The sequence below is a fragment of the Pocillopora verrucosa genome, chromosome 6 (genome assembly GCF_036669915.1).
Source record: "Pocillopora verrucosa isolate sample1 chromosome 6, ASM3666991v2, whole genome shotgun sequence".
NCBI lineage: Eukaryota > Metazoa > Cnidaria > Anthozoa > Scleractinia > Pocilloporidae > Pocillopora > Pocillopora verrucosa.
The window spans coordinates 1,222,758-1,247,070 of NC_089317.1; the positions used below are offsets into that span (position 1 = coordinate 1,222,758).

The window sequence follows — 24,313 nt, forward strand, 5'->3', positions numbered from 1 at the left end:
TTGAGGTCCTAGAGATTTTAACCCTTTAACTCCCATGAGTGACCAAGACAGAATTTCTCCCCACAATATCAACCAGATAAGTGATGAGAATGAAGAAAAACATCAATTTGGGGATAATTAGTTGATCCGATACTAAATTCTCTTAACCAACATTATAAGAATTGTATGGTTGACAGTAAAGAGAATTACAAATTTGATCTGTGAGTTAAAAAGGTTAAGGGTAATTTGTTTTGCAAGCAGGTTTCCCTCATATTATCTCATACCTCATAACAAACAATGATGATAATATTGATACATAATCAAATAAAAATTCTGCATCCGTGTTTAACTCTAGAGGACTTAAAAGGATTCAGCTAAATCCAAGATACTTTAGAGTGCATTTTTTAAAACAGCAGCTTAACATTGTTTGAGTGACCCTTCTGGAAAAATTTTTAAAAGCTTTCAGTTGACGTGAGGAGATCATTTTAGGTTCATACAGTTTGTGATTGCCAGCAGTGTCCAGAAAACAAATATTTTGACTCCCAGTATTAAAAACTGCTGTGTAGAATTGCTTTAATTCTTTAACTCCCAGAAGTAATTAAAATGAAACTTCTCCCTATAATATCTATACATTATCCAACAAACAGGTGATAAGAATAATCAAACTTATCATGTAGAAGTTGTTATCTTGATTCAACATTAAATTCTTTGAAAGAATTTACAAGGAAACCCGTAGCAATGAGTGAGGAGAATTAACAATCAGATCTTGGGAGTTTAAGGGTTAAATAACCAATTCAGTGACATGCATGCAGGAGGCTATTTCTTGTATTTAGTAAAATTCTCTTAGACTATTAGTTCCACTTAACCCTTTCACTCCCATGAGTGACCAAGACAGAATTTCTCCTTACAATATCAATACAATATCAAGCAGACAAGTGATGAGAATAAAGAAAAATATCAGTCAGGGGATTATAAATTGATCCAATAATAAATTCTCCAAACTAACATCACAAGAACTGTACAGCAGACAGTAAGGAGAATTACTAATGAGATCTTGGGAGTGAAAGGGCTAAATTTGTTTACATTACAAATTCAAACTATCATGTTACTGTAACATAATCAGAGACTTCAAAAATCAACTACAGCAAAATGAATCATAACATTTTGATTTTTTGTAGAAATAAATAAATATAATTCAAAATATCTTCACGACAGTATTTTATATCTATTACATACTCAGCTGTAAATGTGTTTACAATAAATTATGAACACTCTCTCTCTCTCTCTCCCCCCCTCTCTCCTTCTCTCTCCCACCAACAGAGTCAGATTAAAAATATTTTCTACATTGTCAAAATTACCAAAAATTTAGAGACAAAAAATATATTTTTTAACCATCTGTCACTAAACAAGCCTTGCAATTCACTTAACTCTCTTATCCCTGAGAGTGACCAGCATCTAATTTCTCCTTTCAATATCACCCCTGAATCAAACATTCATGTTATGAGAATAAAGGAAATGATCATCAACTGAAGAACCTCTAGATTGTTTAACAAATTCTCCTTGCCGGCACTTTAGGACATGTATAGAGAACAGAATGGAGAATATGCATACTGATGTTGGGGTATAAAGGGTTAACGGTGTAACTCCCAAGAAAGACCACAAATGAATTTCCCCTCAGGATATCAATACAATTTACAGCAGGTTGGAGAAGAAAGAAGAGAAGAGGATATTGTTTGAATTTCTGTTCTGCTTTATCCATTTTGAAATCACTGGCAATTAATGGTCTTAGCAATCTGATTGGCTCTCAGCAGTGCAATTCATTGACAAATTACATCATTTTTGTTTCTAAATTGCATCTTTTTCCAATGAGAAAGCAACTCTTCACCAAAATACCCAAACAAAGTAATCAATCAAGGTAAGTAATTAAAGTTACTAATCAAACTTCAAAAAACTGAAAGAAGCCATTACGTTGCAATTTTTGTAACATTTGTCCCCATGACTTCAGTACTGGATCAATAAAACTTTGTAATAACTTAAATCCTGTGTTTGGGTCATTAAATTTTGCAAATTTAAAACAAATGTCCTACAGTGATAACTGAACTGATCTGAAATTACACTTGTGAATTCAAATTAAACAGAGGTGCAGTGCAGATTAAATTGTTTAAAACACGTATATAATTTCAGACCAAATTGCACTTGACTCAGTTCAATTACCATTATGAATTATTTAAGTTCAAAACATAAATGTATCAGCACACAGTTAAGAGGGCTGATATTGAGATGAGGCAAGTGAAAGGGTTAATGATATGGTGGACATCTTAAAAAAAAAATAGTGTTTCCTAAAGCATCTGAACTGTCAGTGAAGACAACAGATGCAAAGTTTACCATAGTGGCATTTCTTTCAGTCAGGACCAAAGTCTGTGTCTCTTGAATGAAGGCAGACCCCAAATTAAGAGTCGCAAATGAGGGGCTGTGCATTTTGCAATGTGCTGGAAATTATTTTTATCCCAAAAGAACTCTCCTCATTCTTTCACGCGGTATGCCAATGGCTTCATCTTCACTGCTGCTGGTTGCGGAACAATCTTCCCATCTTTCATCAGCATGTGGTGAGCACAGAAACTGTTCAAGAGGCAGACGATATTTCCCACAGAAGTCCACAAACTTTATATGTCGCACTCTTGCATCAAAATACACTCCTTTGCAGCATGGATTCACACAACGGCGAGCACTATTCAGATACTGAAGTAAATGAGCAGGTAGGTCTTGTGGACCATATTTGACACCTGTATTTTTTATGCATCGACCACTTAGTTCTAACAATGAAGGAGGGTTAAATGCCATGTCTCTGACAAATCGCACAACAAGAGGATTTTCTCTTAGACTTAACTCTTCCAGGTTTCGTAGTTTTACAAGTCCAACTGGCAGCAGTGTCAATCTGTTAGTGTGAAGACTCAAAGATTGTAAATGTGTCAGTTTTGCAAATGTCGAAGGCAGTGATTCAATCTTGTTGTCGCACAGGTTGAGAGCCTTCAACTTGCGCAGCATACCCAGTTCAGCTGGTACAGATGCCAGCTGATTGCCACCAAGATAAAGAATTTCCAACCTGTGTGATGTATGATACACAAAAATTAGGCTACAAATCTGACTTCAAAATTGTTAAAGTAACTTAATTTTGAATATGAAAGTGATCTTTGCAGCAATGAATACTACTTCAGTATTAATGAAATAGAGCCTGGAAAAAACCTGGCCTGTACAGGATTTGAACCCATGACCACTATGATACTGCTGCAGTGCTCTACCAACTGAGCTAACAAGCAAACTGGGAGCTGGTCATTATATTGGTTTGTAATAAACCTATGAAATGATGAATCAACAACTGTGAATATATGAAAATCATATTTATAACATAGCTAGTAAATTTGTCTACTCAAATTCAATTACGCAAGCGTACTTCATGCACACTCGTGATGTCAGCAAACAAATCCCTCGAGAAAAAAAATTTCCATCGGGTTTAAAATGTTATAAAACAATTGGTTCATACGTCAGCTGCGTGTTCATCAATACATGAAGCACTTGTGAAGTTTGGAGGGCACTCAAGAAGCTAGAGTTGCTCTTGGCTACGCCTCAAGCAACTCTTATGCATCTTTCGTGCTCTCCAAACTTCCCAAGTGCTTCACATCTCGATGAACGCACGCTGACGTATGAACCAATTGTTAAATGCGAACTGAGGATTAAAGAATGAATACAAAAGCAATCCTCGCAGTAATGAACACCACTTAAGCAGTAGTACTTGAAAAAGAAATGTGTCATATGAACTAAAATTAAAGGAAATTTTCATTTTTCTTAGGAAAGTGCTGCCCTTAACTGGGCTTACCAAGCTACCGATATTTTATCTATTGTATTACAGGTGAATTAACATGGTTTGACGTTCAGTTGCTCACACTGGAAAATTTGTATCGCGGAGCTGGACTAAAAGAGTTTTCGCAAAACTAATAAGCCAAATGAATGAATGAATAAATGAGTAACAGAAGAACAAAGCGTTTCTTTAGGCCTTAACACATCTTCTAGAGAGATCTTACGTAACCCGGATGATTCAGCACGTACATGTAAGACATGGCCTAACATGGAAACGATATCACGAGCACAGCAATTGCGAAAAATTACGGCAAGTTAGAACCATGTTATTTCCATTTATATAAAATGAACATGCTGATAAAAAAAGGTAGCAGTAAAAACCAAAAAAGAAAAATTCCCTCAGGCCATTCATAAAAGATAAACAAAATTTCTGCGAAATAATTGCTTGCTGAAAATGGTAATTTCGAACCGCACTGTTTACGAACCTTACCTTTGGAGACGATGAATGTCTGGTGGAATAACGTCGATTCTATTCCCTCCTAAAAGCAATGCTTTGAGTGCTACAAGTTCAAACATTTGGGGCATAAACGATACAAATCGATTACCGCTCAAATTAAGATGTTCTAAAGCCAAAAGAGAAGCGAACTCTTTCGGTAAATCGACCAAGTTGTTGTTCTTTGCCAACAAGCGTTCGAGATTCCGTAGTTCGCCGATTCGTGGGGTGATATAAGCCAAGCCATTTGCAGAGACATCCAATTCTCTAAGGTTCGGAAAGGTTGCTATCGAATCGGGGAGAACTGAAATGGTGTTTCCGGCAAGATTAATCCTTGTAATTTTCAACGGATCTGGCAAATTGTTTAAGATGTGAACATCGTTTGGGAGTGAATCGAGGAATCGATAAGCCAGGTTAAGATCAAGTTGTTCAATATTTTCGGCTTCTCCGCCATTTCTTTCTCCTTCGCCGTTCATGGTTGAAGAATTGTGTCGTTTTACCCAGTGTCACGCTAGTTTTAGAAGTTAATTCAGCAGAAAGTACTACACGTAAGGTTATACCGGCGATCTGAAACTTGCTTAGTCACGTAGAGTTCATAGTCCAACTTTGACCTCACGTGCACAGTGAGCGAGACCGAACCACGATTGGCTGAAAGTGTCCCATGGGAGTACAGCTACTAAATGTAAATAAATGTAACTAATACAATTACAGTGTCTTCGTTAAATAAAATATATTAAAGTTCACACGGCAACCAGGTGGACAATCAGACATAGTTTGAAGCTACACTGGTTTGCAGATTTAATGAATGTAACCGAAGAAGTTACAATTCATAGACCCAATGGGGTCTATGAATTGTAACTTCTTCGGTTACATTCATTAAATCTGCAAACCAGTGTAGCTTCAAACTATGTCTGATCTTCGTTAAATGTTCGTTCACAGCCACCATGGCTCTTCTCTACTTTTCAAAATGTTATTAAAATCACTTTTTTAAAGAATTCATCTTCCTCTGAAAAATGGTTCAAATATTTAAGACTTTGACCGAGAAATAAAACGGAAAATTTCATATTTGCTTTCGCAATTCTTCGGCCGTTTTTGCATATAGTAGAGAAAAATCCATCAAAATTGTTAGACAGAAGTTTCCTTTTACCTTTCATTTGGACCATTTGAATTACAGGAAAAGGAAAAACACTCAGCAAAATCGGTAGAGATTAATTATTTTTGCCGTAAACATGATGTAATGGTATTCAAACACGCTATCATGCATAATTAGTGAAGCCGCTAAATTAGGTTTATTTACAAAAATTTGCCCCACGAGCTCTCGAAGCGTTATCAGGAACTTCCTCAGTCGGTTAAGATTCTCGAAAAACCACAAACTGAGTTTGAGTTTTTCGAGAATCTCGAAAATTGCAATGTTTTAATATATCCCTCTAGAACAAATTTTGTCTGAAGAGTTGAAAGAACTCGATCTTTTTGTAGGCGTGCGCGCAATACTCCGCGTTCAGGAATTTCTAAAGCTGGCCAGGTGATTTTAGAGTTACATAAACCTAGATTTGGAGGAAACTTTTTCAAGTTAGAAGAGAGTAAATGATTTCAGCAAACATCAACTGATCTACAAGAATATTTATGTCCCACACAATGCGATCAATTGTAAATGTATACAAAACCGGAAAATTTTCTCGTTGGACTACTGGTCGATTTGACTTAACGTTATGTTGCTTCAGAGTCGTAAGAGGTGCTAAGGACGAAACCATTCCATTTCTCTCAAGCTTTCCACGCTCGGTTGAAAGGTAGGTTTTCTGGGCAGCTTGAATCTTAAAGGGGCTCTTCACCCTCTCGAATACGACGTTTGTCCTGCTTGTAGCCACGGTTTTTTTCAGGGCAGCGATGGAGCTCTTATCAGTTCTATTTAAGTTAGCACCAGATCTCTCACAGATTTTCAGCAAAATCTAAATTATTAATTTCGCTCTCCGTTAACTAATTTTTACGCTAGATTTCTTCGTTTCGAAAGACGTTTCAACAGCTATTTTATTCCACGGGAAAACATCACCTCATCGTATTAATAACCATCGTTAGAGCCCGCCAAGTTTCTATCCACAAGAGGAATAAAAACTTTACATTAGGTAGTTAAATACGTTTTCAGGGGAACGTAACTGATCAGGATAGGCTTACCGTCGAGTATGCAATGATGACAAAAACTTTTAAATCAAAGTGATTAATTAAGCTTTGTTAATCATTTCCAAAATCGAGCTTTTTTCCATTTTTGAAAGCGGGTTAATTTTCAGCTGTCATGTAATGCTCTGATTGAGCTGACAAGCTCATCAACTTATATCAATGAGGTTTTCAAAGCAAACGTTCTGTTTGAGTTGAGAATAAAGCGAGTGATTCAGTGAAGGTTCAAAAAGTGTCAAGAATTAATTTTTTTGTCATGGCGAGGACAACTAATGCTTTTATACTAGAGCAAATGTGTTTGCCATAACACGCATTCAGATTTAAATGATTTTATGTTATCTTTTCTTGTAAAAGGACCGACGAAATAGCTGACAGCCGTTTTGACAACACGATGACCCTAAAAGGTAGCTTAGCACAGTTTTATATAACGATGTGTTTTCATGTTTACGGTAGAGGGGTGGTCAGGGGAAAAGACAATTGTATGTGGTGAGGGACCAGTCGATATTTATCGCCTTTGGGAGGGGGTGGGGATTTTTTTTTGGTTGGGGGCCGGGGGGATCACATGGTTCTCAGGGAAACAGAGTGGGGTTTAGTCGCCACCAATAGAGTATAATGGGAGGACCAGACAATCGATTGCCAATAAAAAAAAAGGGGGGGGAGGGGTCATTGTAATATCACAGAGCTTGAGGTTTTCATTTTTATTTTCATAGGAATGTTTTTCTTCCTCAACTGCCTTCACTTGCTGATATTCGCCACTGAAGTATCTTGTGGCACTTACAACACGTCGTCATGGCATCGCTTCTGGTGGTGGACGCCAGGGAAGAAGTGGCCTTCTGGTGTAACCGATGTGTTGAAAAACGCCTATGGCACTTGCAAGTTTAGTGATCATTACTGCTTTCAGCGGCTACCCTCCTGGGCTAGGGAAGATGCTACGGAACTGCTTGCTATTGACAATGAAGGAACTGTTTATCGGTGGCAGTTTGACTCGAAGAACCCAACTGCCCATGCTGTTTGGCAAGCGCTCTATGATCATAAAAAAACTCACAACGGAAAGATTAAAAACAAGAAGGCCTGGAACCCTACAACTCTGGAAGGAAAGAAACCTAAGGCAACTCAAGACTCTTTTATGTACCGGACCCAGAATGGTGTGAAGTCTTTGCTCTTGGATGACGACAACTGTGACTGCTTGTCTTCACTGAGTATGGGTCAGGGGATGTAACACTGGTCACTCCACCTCGTACAGCAAGACTAACGTGTTTGGTGTCGATAAACTGTACGACCCAGGCTGTCGCGGACCATCTCCAAGTTATGGACTTTCACTGTACTTTCGAGCAGCCAAAAAGCTTACTCTGGAAGACTTTGGTGGGGGATGGATAGCATTCTGGTGGTGGGAAAAGGATTTCACTTGGCCACATTTCGTAACAGATATCCTTGGAAGCCCATATGGTTCATGTGAAGACCACGCTGCCTTCTGCTTCCAGCGTCTACCCGGCCTCTTGGCTCAAAGAAAGAGAAACGGAGTTGCTAGGTGTTGATTCCTTAGGAACAGTTTATAAATGGTCCTTTAATCCCAAGAACCCAGTCTCCCACGCTGCTTGGCTTGCATTCCGTGATCATAAAGAGGCAAAATACAAGGAAGTCTCAAACTCAATGCCTTGGACTCCTGTGGCTCTTAAAGGGAAAGTGCCCTCAAGATCTCAAACGTCTTTCATGTACCGAGAGCAAAACGGAGTGAGATCTCTGCTTATTGACGACGATTTCTGTGACTGTCAATCAACCCTAAATCTTGGTCATGGTATGTGTTCCAATGGTCATTCGAAGAGCTACAGCAAAGCTAACGTCTTTGGAGTCGACGCCTTGTACGATGGTGGATGTCACGGTCCTGTTCCAAGCGTTGGCCTAACGCTTTACTATCGCACCCAACGTTCGGACTTGAAACAGTTTGGAGCTAAATGGAGACCGTTCTGGTGGTGGAATGCTGGGTTGCAATGGTCAGCTTGTAGTGTTGATAGGCAAGAAAAGGACGTACTTGAGAATCCTTATGGATCTTGCTCCGGTGGTGACCCATTTTGCTTTCAGCGTCTTCCGTCTTGGCTTGAGGAACAGTCTGCACAGATTTTAGCCAAAGACTCGCAAAACAATGTCTACAGATGGCAGTTTAACGCCTCTAACCCCACTGCGCATGCGGCATGGAATGCTTTTCACAACCACAAAGAAACAGATGCTGGTTCAATTCTAAACCAAAAGGCCTGGAATCCAACAGTGTTGAAAGGAAGATCAGCCTTCGTTGATCAGGATTCCTTCACTTACAGAAGTAAAAACGGGGTCAAGTCTGTGCTATTAGATGATGACAACTGTGACTGTTTATCGACAATTCAACTTGGGGCTACTATGTGCAGTGATAAACTTGATCCAAATGCCCGTGGAATTGATCTTCTGTATGACCCTGTTTGTAACCTACCAAGCCCCAACAACGGACTGACTCTTTATTTCAAAGTTCCAAGCCACTCACTTACCTTTCAAGGATATGGCTTTGAATGGGCAGCCTTTTGGTGGTGGCCAAAGGATGGAAAATGGCCGGAAGGAGTATCTGATGTATTAGAGAAGCCATTTGGCAAATGCAAAGAAACTGACATTTACTGCTTTGGAAGGCTTCCTTCTGCTGCCAAAGAAGATAGGACCAGGCTTCTTGCTATCGACACAGAAGAAAACGTCTGCACCTGGAGGTTCTCTTCCGGAAATCCAACAGCGCATGCGGCCTGGAGGGCACTTCATGATCATGTGGAGACACCATTCAAAAAGATAAGAAACAGCAGGACATGGAACCCCACAGTACTAAGAGGAACTTCACCGAGAGCTCACCAAGACTCTTTTATGTATCGATTACAAGCAGGTGTCAAGTCCCTTCTTCTGGATAACGACAACTGTGACTGTTTGTCAACCTTGAGCATGGGACATGGAATGTGTGGGTCTGGGTTCTCTTCGAGCTACGGTCCTGCAAATCGATATGGAGTCGATGCTCTCTACGATGGCAAGTGCAACACCCCGCGATCTAATGTCGGCCTCACTTTATATTTCACTGTATCAGATGAAGTCGCAAAACCCATGACATCATGCAAACACGGTGGAAGGTGGATGACCTTCTGGTGGTGGACTGCTGATGCAACATGGCCAGCAAAAGAAAATGATGTGCTAACCCACCCTTACGGATACTGCAGTTCGTATAGCGAGTACTGTTTTGGACGAATACCATCTTGGGCAAGGGAAGACAACACGGAAATGCTTGCTATCGACTCTCAAGGAAACGAATACCTTTGGAAGTTTGACTCCCACAACGCTGTTGCGCATGCTGCGTGGTTGGCTTTGCACGATCATGTGACCACTCCCGCGGGCAAAGTCCTCAACAACCCAGACGCCTGGGATCCAGTGGTACTGAAAGGAACAAAGCCAAAAGCGAAGCAAGACTCTTTCATGTATCGAGCGCAGAATGGCGTCAAGTCTATTTTAATGGATGACGACAACTGTGATTGCCTCACAACCCTGAATATTGGCCATGGAATGTGTGGGTCTGGGCACAGCACCAGCTATGGTCCTGCAAACCGGTTTGGAGTAGATGCCCTCTATGATCCCGGGTGCAAAGCCCCCAGACCTGAAGTAGGACTAACGCTTTATTTTCGAGTGAAGTAGCTTCAGGAGTCGCATTTCGAACAATAAACAGCTCTAAAATGCAGTAGGTTTATACACTAAATGCAAAAAAAAAAATTGGGTGCCGAGGCAGTTAGCTAGCTTTTGCTTGATCAACATCGAACTGTGAGCATACTTAATGTTACATCTGTGTCACAAATTCTTCTTGGATCGGTATACGAGCAAACTTGTAACTTAGAATTGCGAGTTTCACTTGAACTTCGTAAAAAAAGTAACTGTAATGTCAATTATAGAGGGTAAATCTTAAATAAAGATCGATTTTTTTGGAATCTCATCTCCTTCATAAGTTGACATATCTCATGATAAGTACTCTAAGGGATCATTTTTGTTTCTAAACAAAATTTTTCCAAGTGCGTTAAAATGTAAAACTTAACTTACCCTCTACCTCTGGGGTGTTTCAAAGTTGTTTTCTTTTCGTCGTTTAAAAACATTGAACGCTCTAATCGCTGTCAAATCAGTTAAATAGTGTTGGTCTCTGTAGCCAAGTATACAAGGGTAGGGCTTTTCTTAAGTTCCATCCTTCCCCCCGGCTCAGAGAGCACAAAGGTGAATTTCATACAATTTGAACAGTCCAATTCGCTTTACTTGGCTACAGTTATTTTATTTGGCAATTATTCAGCACGGCATGCATGATGTTGATAACAGTAAGAAATTGATCGCAATGTTTTACTTAAAGATATTGGAGCGATAAGCTTTTTATCAGCTAATAGGGCCGGCATGATGCCTTATCGGGATGAAATGAATACTGAATAGAAAACACTAAAATGATACGTGAGGTATTACATGGGAAGGAAACGGAACATCTTGGGGACGGAAACTCAGGCAAACCATGTGAAACATGACTTTTTGTACATGGTCTTTAGTTTTGCAACCGCTTAGTGCAAATCACCACAAAATTTTTATTTCTACTGAGCTCTCCAAAGTGGACGAATCTTTTTATCAGACGTTATATTCAAAGGGGTAAGCTAACCTCGATGATGCACGAGTGAAAATGGTTTGCAACAAAAGCATGAAACTCAACTGACCAAACACTAGCTCTTCTTATGTCAAAATAAAAACTGTCAAGCTACGATAATGAATAAATTGACAGGTACAGTTTTGATCCGCAAAATCCTGTCGCGAGGTAATCTACTTACCTTTAAAACATAAACTATTGTATTTCTTCTACAACTGCGTGGGTGGCTTTCTTACCCTGGCCTTCCTGTTACGTTTAGACTGGGATTTAAGTTCAAGGGCAAGAAAAAGATCACGATCCCAACGTTATCTCATATTCTGTTCAATAAAAGGAATTTTAATCCTGCAATGCAGTTACATCCTGTAGTTCTGTGCAAATCAACATTTGAGCGCTTAGAAAACCCTTGCATCGCGTTTACTTCGAAAGTGGGACAAAACACACAATAACCATGTCTTCCAGGACAGGTGAGACGTTTGGGTGCATACTACGCGTATCTTTAGCCATTCCGTACTGTGCCCCTTTTTTTTGTTAGAACATCTATTTTTATTGTGCTTTCGGTGAAAAACCTATCCGTCGCAACATCAGGGTTTGTGGTACAATATTGCTCGCTGTACGGTGGTGTTTGCTATGTCGAAGTCGTTTATTATCGAGGCTATCCTCTTTACAGACAATTTGGTTTCATCAGTTGAGTTGATTAAGTCCATTAGCCACTTAAAAGATTCTAAAGCTGACACGTACGTTTCAAGCGTTAGCCCGTCGTCAAAGGAAAGTGTTTTGCCGAAAAACGGATCGAGACATGATAATCTTGCTTTTAAAGTTGTTCCATGAAACAAATTTGATATACAACGCTTTGATGGATACACCTGTACCATATTTGGGATGTTTGCGCAATATCGCATACAAACATTCAAGGGTCCAATCAAATGTGTTATCTTAATCAGTCGTAGTTTTATTATCATCTTGAGACGAGGTCGTGTCTTATAGGTCTCGTTTTTACTAGCTGATCCTGTAAGATCTTGAGTTTTGGACAAATTCATCTGCTTGGATACATCCATCATAAAAGATATGCGGAAAGGTATACCAGGGTTCCGATTTATTCAGTTCTAGTAGCTTTGGGCATTACTGACTATACAAAGTAAGCCGGAGACAAGTGAGAACTGATCACCATTTAATGGGGCCGTATGGGCACCGGGAGATTTAGGAGGACTACGCTCTATCATGCGGGCCACATGTCATGCACCTTAACGATAAATATTGGAGGGGTCCGCCTCTGAAGCGAACATGAAGTATGTTTGTAATGAAATCAAATGAAAATGCAGTTTTTAAGCCTTTTGTTGAATGTGGCTCGAAATTACATCGCTGGTGTAACTTACACGACCTTTAAATAATACTTAATCTTATCTTAAATCGTTTTGCAACATGCAGGGGCAAAATTTCCGGTATTAGTGTAAGTGATATTTTAACTCTTATCCTGTACGTAGAATTTAAGGCGCATGCATGAACAGGTTAAGAATTTGCCAATGAGCGTGTGAACATGATTTGCAGCAACAACATGAAACTCAGAAAGAAAAACTGTCAAGGCTGTCATAATTAAAATTATTAATCGTCATTTGCGCAGTTTTGATTTTCAAGGTCCTGTCTCTTCCACTAATCACATGGCAACTTAACCTTCACGTGCATATAGTATTTTTTCCAGAAAATGTGCGTACGTCGTTTTCTCACGCTGGCCTTCCTGTTACATTTCTGGGGAATGAGGTCAAGCGCACGAAAGGGACCATGATCCAAATGTCACGTACGCTGTTCAATAAAAGGAGTTCTAATCCTGCAGTGCAATAGTTCGGTGTTGTTTATCATTTGAGCACTCAAAAAAAAAAACTTGAATCGCGTTTACATCGGAGGTAGGATAGAACACAAGCTAACTATGTTTTTTAGGAAAGGTAAGACGTTTAGAAGCATGCTACGTTAACTTAAGCGCACCGTGTTTGAATGTTTTTGTCATCTTTTCTTTTCTTGTACATTCGCATAATTGCCTATTAAGCGGCGCAGCCAGCTGAGTTAACAGCCAAAAGGATTCTCTGATTGTTTTCTCGTCATTATACGGTGGTGTTTGTTACATGGTGTTACATTGTATCTGCACATTTTCACTCCGAGGGAATGATTGATAACAGCTATCATATTGAACGAAATTGTCTTAATTCCAAAACACCAAAAAGAATAGAGATTGTGACATTAAGACACCAAATCAAAGAGCTAATATAAGATAATAAGTAACGCCATACTTTATTGTAAAATAAGGCATATTAGAACCGACCAATCAAAATCTTCTGGCGTTACGATGTTTTTGAGATCACGTACATACGTAATTTCCGTGGTGTCTTTATAATTAATTTTGGTAATAACAGTAGGTTCCTGTTCTCGCCAATGGTCTGTTTAATTAAGTGTTAATATCTCGTAAACAAATAGAAACAATGGCTCTACGACCTAAAGTAAATTGCGTAAGTACGAAGGAATGGGTTTGTTTTTAAAATAATGCGGTTGCACAGGACATGAAGTATTAATTGACAACACAGGAATAAATGTGCCGGGACATGAATATCAGGAATAGAAACTCCTGAGCAACGATCGCGCAAATGCCACGACGAAAGCTTTCCACATTGTGAGTTAAGTTGTTTAGAATAATAAAAATATAATAAAGGGACTAATTTGGCCAAATTGAAATCGGAGTGTCGGAGTCATGAATACATATTCATATGCTAATGATATGATTGTTAACTTCTTGTCTTCGTTTCAGAGTCATCTTCGCAACTCTGCGTCCATGTTGTGGTTTTGATTTTTGTGGTGTCATCTTCTGCCATTGAAATGTCGTCATGGCAACGCTTCTGGTGGTGGACCCCTGGGCAAACTTGGCCTGCCAATGTCAAAGACGTACTCAAAGACGCCTTTGGGTTGTGCAAGCAGAACAATCCTTACTGCTTCCAGCGGCTTCCTTCATGGGCGGAAGAAGATGCTACAGAACTTCTAGCTGTTGACTCGGACGGAACTGTCTATCAGTGGAAGTTTGACTCAAAGAACCCAACTGCGCATTCTGTCTGGCAAGCTTTTCACGATCATCAAGAAACACCACATGGAAAAATTATGGACAAGCAAGCGTGGGATCCCCTAGTAGTGGAGGGAAATGAGGTTAAAGCAACGCAAGACTCTTTCATGTATCGAGAACAGAATGGTGTGAAGTCATTGCTTCTGGATGATGATAACTGTGACTGCTTGTCAACCCTGAGCATGGGTCATGGGATGTGTAACGCTGGTCACTCCACCTCGTACAGCAAGCCTAACGTATTTGGTGTCGATAAACTGTACGACCCAGGCTGTCGCGGACCATCTCCAAGTTATGGCCTTTCACTGTACTTTCGAGCAGCCAAAAAGCTTACTCTGGAAGACTTTGGTGGGGGATGGAGAGCATTCTGGTGGTGGGAAAAGGATTTAACTTGGCCACAACACGTAAGAGATATCCTTGGAAGCCCATATGGTTCATGTGAGGAGTTCCACGTGTACTGCTTTCAGCGTTTACCCTCCTGGTTGAAGGAAAATGACACGGAGCTTCTTGCACTTGACTCTTTGGGAACAGTCTATAAATGGTCCTTTAATCCGAAGAACACTGTCGCGCATGCGGCTTGGCTTGCATTTCATGATCATCAAGAAGTCCAACACAAAGATGTTCTCGACTCCAGCCCATGGGAGCCAATGGCTCTGAAGGGGAATGCACCGTCTAGTACTCAAGACTCTCTTATGTACCGTGAGCAAAACGGAGTTAAGTCTCTGCTACTTGACGACGACAACTGCGATTGTCACTCCTCACTTAGTCTTGGCCATGGTATGTGTTTAGCTGATCATTCTACCAGCTATGGCAAACCTAATGTCTACGGCGTTGACGCTCTTTATGATAACGGATGTCATGGTCCTGTGCCAAACGTCGGGCTAACTCTTTATTTCCGAGCCAAACGCCCTGATTTGTACGATTTCGGGGGAAGATGGAGAGCATTTTGGTGGTGGAATGCCGGTGTGAACTGGTCTGCCTGTGCACCGAAGAATCAAAATATCGATGTACTTGAAGACCCATATGGTAGTTGCTCTGGTGGTGCTCCGTTTTGCTTTCAGAGACTTCCTGCATGGCTCGAGGAAGATTCGACTGAAATCTTGGCAAAAGACTCAAAAAGGAACGTTTACACCTGGTCGTTTAATGCTTCTAACCCAACAGCACAAGCTGCATGGCGTGCTTTTCATAGCCATAAAGAGACAGCGGCTGGTGCAGTCCTAAATCAGAGCCCCTGGAATCCTAATGTTCTTCAAGGAAAATCTCCTATTGCTGACCAGGATTCGTTCACATATAGAGGTACAAATGGTGTAAAATCCTTGCTACTTGACGATGACAATTGCGACTGTCTCTCGACAATCCAACTTGGGGCAACTTTTTGTAGTAACCAGTTCGATCCAAATGGTCGTGGAGTAGATCTCTTGTACGACCCTACGTGCAGTCTGCCAAACCCCCACAATGGCCTGAGTCTTTTCTTTCGAGTTCCAAAACAAAAGTTAACCTTCGAGGGTTTTGGGCAGAAATGGACCGCTTTTGGTGGTGGCCGAAAGACGGAATATGGCCAAAGGACGTGACTGATGTCTTGGAGAAGCCACATGGCGCGTGCAAGGACACAGATATCTACTGTTTTGGAAGGCTTCCAACAGATGCAAAAGAGGATAGGACAAAATTGCTCGCTATTGACACTGAAGGAAACGTATACCTTTGGAAATTCTCCTCGGCAAACCCAACAGCGCATGCGGTTTGGTCAGCCTTACACGATCACGAAGAAACACCATTTAACAAGATACAGAATAACAAAGCATGGAATCCTAAATTGCTGAAAGGAACAGCACCAAAAGCCTCTCAAGACTCCTTCATGTACCGAGCTCAAGGTGGTGTGAAGTCTTTTCTTTTGGATGATGATAACTGTGATTGTTTGTCCACCCTCAGCATGGGACATGGTATGTGCTCAGACGGATTTTCTACAAGTTATGGTCCTGTAAATCGGTATGGAGTTGACGCCCTCTACGATAATTACTGTAACACGCCGCGACCTAACGTTGGTCTGGCACTGTACTTCTCCGTGTCCGAAGAAATGGTGCACTCTTTGTCATCTTGTAAACATGGCGGAAACTGGCTGGCTTTCTGGTGGTGGACAGCAGATGCAACTTGGCCCGCTGATGAGGAAGATGTGTTAGCCTACCCCTTCGGTAATTGCAACCCGTATGGCGAATACTGCTTCGGGCGAATTCCGTCCTGGGCAAGGGAAGACTCTACTGAAATGCTTGCTATTGATTCTCAAGGAAAACGAATACCTTTGGAAGTTTGACTATCACAATGCTGTTGCGCATGCGGCTTGGTTGGCTTTCCACGATCATGTGACCACTCCCGCTGGCAAAGTAGTCAACAACGTAGACAGCTGGGATCCAGTGGTTCTACAGGGAAAAACGCCAGTCGCCAAGCAAGACTCATTTATGTACCGTGAACAGCATGGCGTCAAGTCCATTCTGATGGATGATGACAACTGTGATTGTAAAACGACGCTGAATATTGGTCATGGGATGTGTCTGGCCGGGCATAGCACCAGCTATGGTCCTGCAAATCAGTTTGGTGTAGATGCTCTTTACGACCCCGGCTGCAATGTTCCTCGTCCAGAAGTTGGGCTGACGCTTACTTTCGGGCAAAATAACTTATGCAATACATGGGCAAGTGAGGGAAACTTTGTAGAAGTAACAAACTAATTATTAGGTTTACCAAGATTTAGGTTGAAGGTGCCTCTTTTCTCTGCCTAGATTTCAGAAATGCACTGGACCCTATCGTGGTTGATCATCATGATAAAGGTCATTTACTGCGTGCTTAACATGTTGTGATTATGCGCAATAACGCTAAGTAAAATTTTTAGATAACTAGTTCGAGTGCCAGACTTTGTTGTAATAAACGACCAATAACTTTGTAAACAATTATAAAACTTGCTCATGTATTCCAGCCATAGCATGGTTGCCGTATGTCTTAACAGCTATCCTGGTCTAATTCAGAAAAAACCACACCAAAGGGAAACCACTATGTGAAAGTATGCTGTTTTTGTCAAATCCCCCGTGTTAACAAAAAAATCTACCAATCTCAATAAATGACACGAACCATCATTTCATGCCCATGCTTTTCTCGACATTTACCAATCTCAGTGAAGGCATTCTTAGTGAGTCCACAGCTTTTGTGACTCGCGATTGGTATAACCATTAGTTTGTGAATGCGTGATACTTTATCCCTACTCAAGTCATTGTTTCAATATGGATTCAGCAATCGAGTGTTGAGATGAAGTGATTCCTCGACAGCATTCTTTGCGACACGTCATCGCCATTCGAAAATTTAACAACACTACGACTCGGTTACGTCTTGGACTATTCAGCCTGAAAACAAAATCCAAACTTAGCTTTTACTTTGACGGGGGATGACCTTGAATTGACTGATTAATTTTTGTACCGTCAAGGTCCAATATAAATAGAACGATTATGAGGTCAAAATACAAGTTTCACTTCAAGTTTTTACTTTTCTAAGAAAATTAATAACTCATATATTCACAAAACCTTTTCCCGCTCATTGGATTTACTTGATTTTCACAGAACTCACATTTGGAGAATTATTTTAAATTTATCATAAACTCTTAATTTTCAAAATATACGGCATTTTTGTGTTTATCAATTAATTAAAACGACTCGCTAGTCCTAGAGACTGACAGCGTAAAAGAAAGAGGTAAAATATCGATAAAAGAGAGCCCAAGGCCACTTCTCGCATATAACCTGTTCACGTCTCCTTTAGCTAACTCTAAAAGCGTTTGAAACGAGCAACAAACCATTTTTGAACCAAAAACTAACCTCAGTATCTCAATCGCAATGGTCTGTGAAAGCTTGCCGGAAAATGTGGAAAGGAGCTTACCCCAAAGGGCTTTGAACGAGAAAAACTAGTACATACTTTAAGGAGGCCACAATTCCCGTCAAAATTGCCAAATGAAAGTATTTCACTGAAAGAGAGTTACTGAAAGTGAAAGTATTGTTAACGCCCTGCGCGTCTAACAGCCTGAAATATCACTGGTTAAGGCAAAGGACCGAGACAAGTAGAAACTTCTTGTTGACCGCACAGTCAACCTTAAAATGACAAAAGTTCGTATGATTTTCACCTAAATTTCGTGCAGTTCTCTCGCTCTTTTGCATCTGACCGCCATGTGTTACTCTTTGTAAGCCACGGCTGGTGCCGCGGTAACGCCATTTTCCGCTGACCATTGATAACGAGGGTGTTTGAAAGTTAACAGGCTCGTCACTACCAAATCCAAAATGGCGCTGAACTGTTACGTCAGACATGCGTACCATTCTCCACATCAATCTCACCTGTGGCTCTAAGCCGATCATAGAGCTCGTCCCAGGCGGACGCGGTTCCCGTCATGTCGGACGAACTGCTGATTAAACTGTTTCTACTTTCTGTGTTGTTGTTCTTTCTAGAGGCACTGTTGTCTTTTGAGTTTTTCGCTCAACCAGTCTTCTAGATCGTCGAGTGTTTTTAGCCCTTTGATACTTGAGACGATAGACCTGTCACCTTCCTTCTCGCTTCTAAAAGGCAGAGAAGTATAATGCATAAATAAGTAAATAAAGTTTACACATTGAACAGAAAGTGGCAGGCGCTGTGGCCTGATGTCTAGAGGACTGGGTCGACCCTAACCGGATCATCGTGTTGTGTTCCTAAGCAAGATTCTTTACTCTACTGGCGACTGTCTCCACTGAGGAGTATAAATGGGTAGTGGTCTTTTTCTCAGGTAAAACTGATGAGAAGTACTGGGAAGTCACCTGCAATGAACTGTAATCTCATCTAGAAGTATTATCATTTTCCTTGATAAGAAACTAGCAAATCGCAGTTTACGGTATTTCATTGAGATGTCCCGACAGTTCGCTGGTACCCATTTGTACCCCTGGGTGGACAGAGGCTTTGTAATTATAAGGTGTTTCCCTGCAGAACACCATACAGAGGTTTGGGCCTCGAAACAAGGACCTCCCAGATGCTTCCTTCAAAGAGACAGGAATGGTATCATAAAGGTATCTCGCCGCAATATTGCGGTTTATAGAGGAGACGCAATCCAATAGCAAATTTGCCCCTACCTGTTCGCCTCCATCAACACGACCCTCAACCAGCCCCACAGAAGTAACAACACGCTCGCCCCAAAATTTTCACGCGAGTTTTCTTTGGCGGTGCGGACGTTGCTTTTATCTTAAGAGGAGGGGAATAAATAAACGGGGGTCTTAGAAAAGATCCGATTAGGTCGAATTCATGTCAGAATAGGGAAAACTTTCTCTGTTGCGAAACGATTCGAAGATTTGGGGGCGCACTGATACAAGGAAGGGAAGACCTTGTCGTACCTAAGCGGGCTGAACTTCTCGACCCATAAGGCGCAAGCTTAGTGCAAAAGTGAACTTGCGATGGAACGAAACCTCCAAATACCAATATTCACGACGCATTGGAGCCGGGCCTGCGCTCAAGTTCGTGAAAGATGGTACAACAGTTTTACGCAACGACTCACCACCTTGTGGGTCACACTTTGTGGTGCTTTTTTAACGTGATTTTGGATTCAACGAATGGGCTTTGGCATGTGCAGCCGAGCGAGGGCTTCCTGTAAACTCGTGCACGCGACCGTCTGTACCTGTCTTTCTAGCTTTTGAGAAGCATTGGCTACTTTTCTTTGTTCCTCGTATTTCTGCCCTCAATCTCTCTTCTCCATTTCGTATTTCGCGATCAATTCCTTGTTTTCATTTTGTTTTAAATTTCTCTATAAAATTTCGAATAATATTATTCCAAGTTCGGCCTCGCGAAACCTCTCCGGTTCGTTCTTCGTTTCATTTTCGTGAATCATTCTGTCTTCCGGTGCATACAAAGCCTCGGTTATTGATCCTAAAATTATTGTCGCTCTGTTTCAACACCAATTTTTTCATCTAGGGGCGTATTTCCTGAAGTTTCCGATGAATGTTATAGCTGGGCTAGTATCAGGGGGATACAAATTCCACAAGGCAAGTCTCGTTTCGTACATTTCTCGAGCAGATTGAGACTTAGAAAGAGCGGTGTAAAGGTTAAGTGAACTTATCCTTTGTAAGATTCAGCTCTAGAAGGACAGTTCAAGGGCTGGACATAACAGGCGAAACCTGCGCCTACTGGTACAGCCTTAGGGACACCGCGTAAGGTTTGGGATAATTGTGCGCACGGCCTGAAACTGGAACGTTCCACATGCGAACCGTCCGTTCCGTAAGCTAGTAGACTGGGTGACTTATCGGCTCCAAAATGTTGACCCGGTTTTTCCGAAGAAGCAAACTGTGATCCTAGGTCAATCCTTCGCCCTTTGTGAGCTCGTGCAGATCTCGCTGTCTTACGCTCTCGGTTATGCTCGGATTCCGGCCGAGTTTGAACGAACTCCTTCCGAGTCGAACGAATTGTATGGATGTTTCAGTACGCTCGAAAACGCTCATCATGGATGTAATCGTCTTCCAAGTCAGTTCTCCCAGTCCTTTGTCGCAATTCTTTACGCGTTTTTTTAAACCCTCAATGCTTGTGGGAGGTTTGGTCGTGAATCTTGGTTAAGCACAACGTTGTTCTGTTTCTCTGTTCACTGTCCAAAGCTTTAAAGGGGCCCCCTTTTTTACTTTGCTGGGAATCTCTAGTTACACACCATAGCCAGCGTGGCTTACTACACAGGTCTCCTCTTATCACAAAACTGACGTTTTCTAATTGTGTCCCACAGCCTTAACACTCACAATCCCCGATCGCTGTGTGACGCTTTCGGTTTATTCTCGGCTTTTTCTTCGGTAACGCTGAATCCAATCTGTTGTCGAAACCCGACAACGCCGATTGGTGCGATGCCTTTTGCCTTTGAATCGGGGAATCGCTCTCGTATTTCAGAGTTAACTGACGGCGTGCTGCCCTTAATCGGTGACCTCAATCACCTTTATCGGGGGGGGCCGTTCTTTCGACTGGCTGCATACTGAGATACGGCGTTGCTTGCCATCCACAACTCTGTTCACAGACTGAAAATTGTTTTGTGAGCAGTCGGAGATGACACAGCCCAGTTCCCATCCCTTGACAGCTTCTCGCGGGTGGTGACGTTTTTGTGGGCTTTGCGCGTTTCGCGCCTTTTAGTTTACGGGGCGTTTTTCAGGTAAATCTTTTCTGGGCATGCGCAGTCGCCTTGGCGCTCTTGGAATGTTTGGGCTATTTCGTTTTCCATGCAGTTTGATAAGCTCCTGAAGACTTAAGCGATGCGTGGCGAGCATATCAGCGCTTACAGAGCCGTTAATGTAAAACTCCACTGACCAGAAGCGCTGTCATGGTGTAACTCTTATCAGGCGCTCGTAAGGGACCATCTGCTTCGTTTCTGCTAATCCTTGACTCAATAGTCGTTTCTACAACAGGCCATGTCTTCTACTAAACTCTTTGCTTACGGGGGTTTCGGCGCGGTGCAACCTCGTGGCCATGGTCTTGTTCACCGTGGGTTTAATGCGATCCTTCGGAGCCCGAGCGTGGACATACGCACAAACTTGGGCCATGTTTGAGCCTTTACGCGCCTCCGTTCTCTATCATATCATTTCGTGGCAGTTCTTCAAATGATTCCGTGTGAAAATTGCGCCGCTGAACGTTTCGCTAAATCTTTCACGTGCGGGGTCAGTTGTCCAGTGGTGTTTCTTTTTTTTTCCATCATCTCGCGCCCAAGAATTTCGTGGCGATTGAGTAGGGTGTGGAATTGAAACTTGCGTGACAGAAGGGTACACCTGAGAAAACGTTGTTGGCGGAGTCCTGTGACGTTGTGATTGTATAACCGACTTGGAACAGATGTCGTGACATGATGACCAGAAGAGTAAGGCGTAGCTTGGAACGACAACCATGAGAATTGTTGTGAACGAATGAGGTTGAGCGTTGAACGCGAATGGCGTGACCCGAGTACTGGGTCCACTGGTGCGGCAGAGCGAGATAAAGGTTGGATTCGTAGTCGAAAATGTGTTCGGAAATCTTCGGAGATTGTTTTAAGTAAACTTCTTTGTGACCTGTCTGGCGTTGATGGTTCCGCTGTGCCTGTGGAACTTATCTGGGGAACTGGTGCCTTGGGACCCAGATCGGTGTGCGGCGGCCGTGACCTCTCACGTGCATGGTGACTCAATGAGTTCGTGGACTGTTGCCAAGACGCACTAGAGGAGTCTTAAACTTGATTGGCTAAAAACGCCTTAGTACAAGGGACCCATATGGGGATCGTTTTTCTGTCATGTCATATGCTGGAGGTCACGCCCCAGGGTGGGTGACGGTCCCTCTCACCCTCATCCGCCAGAAGGGACCCCCCTTGGGAGCTGAAACTCGACGACCAACGACCTTGACAAATTCAAAATGTCTACTTCGGCGGTCGCTGAAGCCAGTGCTTTTTTTTATAACCAGATTTCGGAACGCAACCGTGTATCTGTTTGAGAAGCTTATGGTAATCACGCCCGGAATACAGTTGTTCTTACTGATTGTTTCGGATCCAAAGATATGTCATGTATGCTTTGTGGTCTCTCCTTGAATTTTCATTTCCGGACTTTCCGCTCCGTACCAGCTCCTGAGGTCGGGGACCATGTTTTCTCATGTCGCCAGTATCAGATTTTCTGTAGAACTGTTGACTGCCATCCTGCCTGTGATCGTAGAAGGGTGGCACTTTTCTCAGAGACCTGCTGAGCTCAGAAAAACATCATAAGTACTTCTACAATTGAAAAGATGAAGTATTTAAGACAATGAACACTCCCTGCCCCCTCTCCCCTCCCAAAAAGGGTAATAAAGTCCATCACAGACAGTACACCCCCCCGTGACATTTAAGTCAGTTGTCTTTGCCAATTTACTGTCATCCCTAATATAATGCCCACCATGGAGAGTGGCACTGAAAGATACAGGGAGAGGGTGGGAAGAGTGGGTAACCTACAATGGCCTCCTATTGTATCAGTATCTGCTGCACCTAATCCCAGGAGCAAACAATACTGCTGAAAAGCTTTATACTTTAAAAATTAAGATACCACCTTGGAGAAGAGACCGACCACACTAGAATAGCTGGTCTTTACCCACCACTCAGTACATGTAATAAAGTGTACACATATTGGAATAGGCTTGACCATTCAGCGAGTCTATGCAACAAATATAAACACACTAATTAAGCCTGACAAGGCACACAATAAGCTCTTGTCAGAGGACAAAGGATGACGTGACATGTCATGGCACAGTAATAAAAAGTGTTTCTTAACAAAATTCCGCTGCTCTGGGCTGTGATTTTCTTTACTCTTACAATAAAGCAAGGAACAGTCCAACGGGAGCTAGTAGTTAAGGGAATTCTAGGTGAGCAAGCCCTCATAAACTATTAACACACCTTCTCCATTTAATTTTCTCACATCAGGCTGCACATCTCAATGCCCCCTTAGTTTGCTTGCTATTACTTCAACTCAGTCTCGATATCTATAAACATTACTGGCATGGCAAGTTTTCAAATTTTCAAACGCTGAATTACTTAAAGGACATCAGCATAGGGGAAAAACATTGATCAACAAGATGTTGGTTTAGCAGTAACAGGCACATTTATCATCAAAGAACCCCTATCAACTTGCTGTGACTTTGTGCTTTTCATTGAACCTACCGAACAATGTTTCTGTTAAATTCTTGAATAATGCAGGGCACACATTTCATTCCCCTTGTTTCTTTAGTGAAATATTAAATGCCATACAAGCATACTTTTGCCTTTTGTACATGTATTTGAAACCTGTTCGAAATTATGCCTGCTCAGAATCCAGCCATGCTTGCTACAAAATGTGTGGAATGCATCTTGTATTAACCAGGGTCATGCAATATGGGACAGAGAACAATAAGCTTGTTCAGACCATCTGATTAACCTTCATAATAATATCATTTACTATGCTCATTAATTTGATACTGGGTTAACATTCTAATGCCAACACTATTGAAACAAAGGTAAACAGTAAGGACTGGGTTTATACACTGCAGGGAAACAGAGTTCCGTGTGTGACACATTTCCAGCGCCACAGTTTAGCAC

At 41.7% G+C, this 24,313-nt stretch overlaps 2 protein-coding genes and 4 pseudogenes across 2 annotated transcripts in view; 2 read left to right on the forward strand and 4 right to left on the reverse strand.

Annotated features, from left to right (window-relative positions):
• Positions 1-1,270: 1,270 nt before the first annotated feature.
• LOC131769055 (leucine-rich repeat-containing protein 58-like) lies at positions 1,271-4,893 on the reverse strand. Its single transcript, XM_059084795.2, has 2 exons — positions 4,325-4,893; positions 1,271-3,082 (listed from the first exon to the last, which is right to left on the reverse strand). Exons 1-2 carry the CDS (start codon positions 4,801-4,803, stop codon positions 2,482-2,484), a joined length of 1,080 nt encoding a protein of 359 aa, XP_058940778.2. The 5' UTR covers positions 4,804-4,893; the 3' UTR covers positions 1,271-2,481.
• Positions 4,894-6,075: 1,182 nt separating this feature from the next.
• On the forward strand, positions 6,076-10,355 carry LOC131769788 (uncharacterized; annotated as a pseudogene).
• A 1,137-nt stretch (positions 10,356-11,492) lies between these two features.
• LOC136281526 (uncharacterized) lies at positions 11,493-17,069 on the forward strand (annotated as a pseudogene).
• A 1,304-nt stretch (positions 17,070-18,373) lies between these two features.
• The window catches only part of LOC131769001 (uncharacterized), a 25,561-nt gene continuing 19,621 nt past the window's right edge, over positions 18,374-24,313 (reverse strand). The window contains exon 3 of the mRNA XM_066167950.1: positions 18,374-18,830. Coding sequence (XP_066024047.1) covers positions 18,719-18,830 — 112 coding nt within the window. The 3' untranslated portion in view covers positions 18,374-18,718. The remainder of the gene's footprint in view (positions 18,831-24,313) is intronic.
• On the reverse strand, positions 19,804-20,492 carry LOC136282065 (uncharacterized; annotated as a pseudogene).
• Positions 21,393-23,949, reverse strand: LOC136281565 (uncharacterized; annotated as a pseudogene).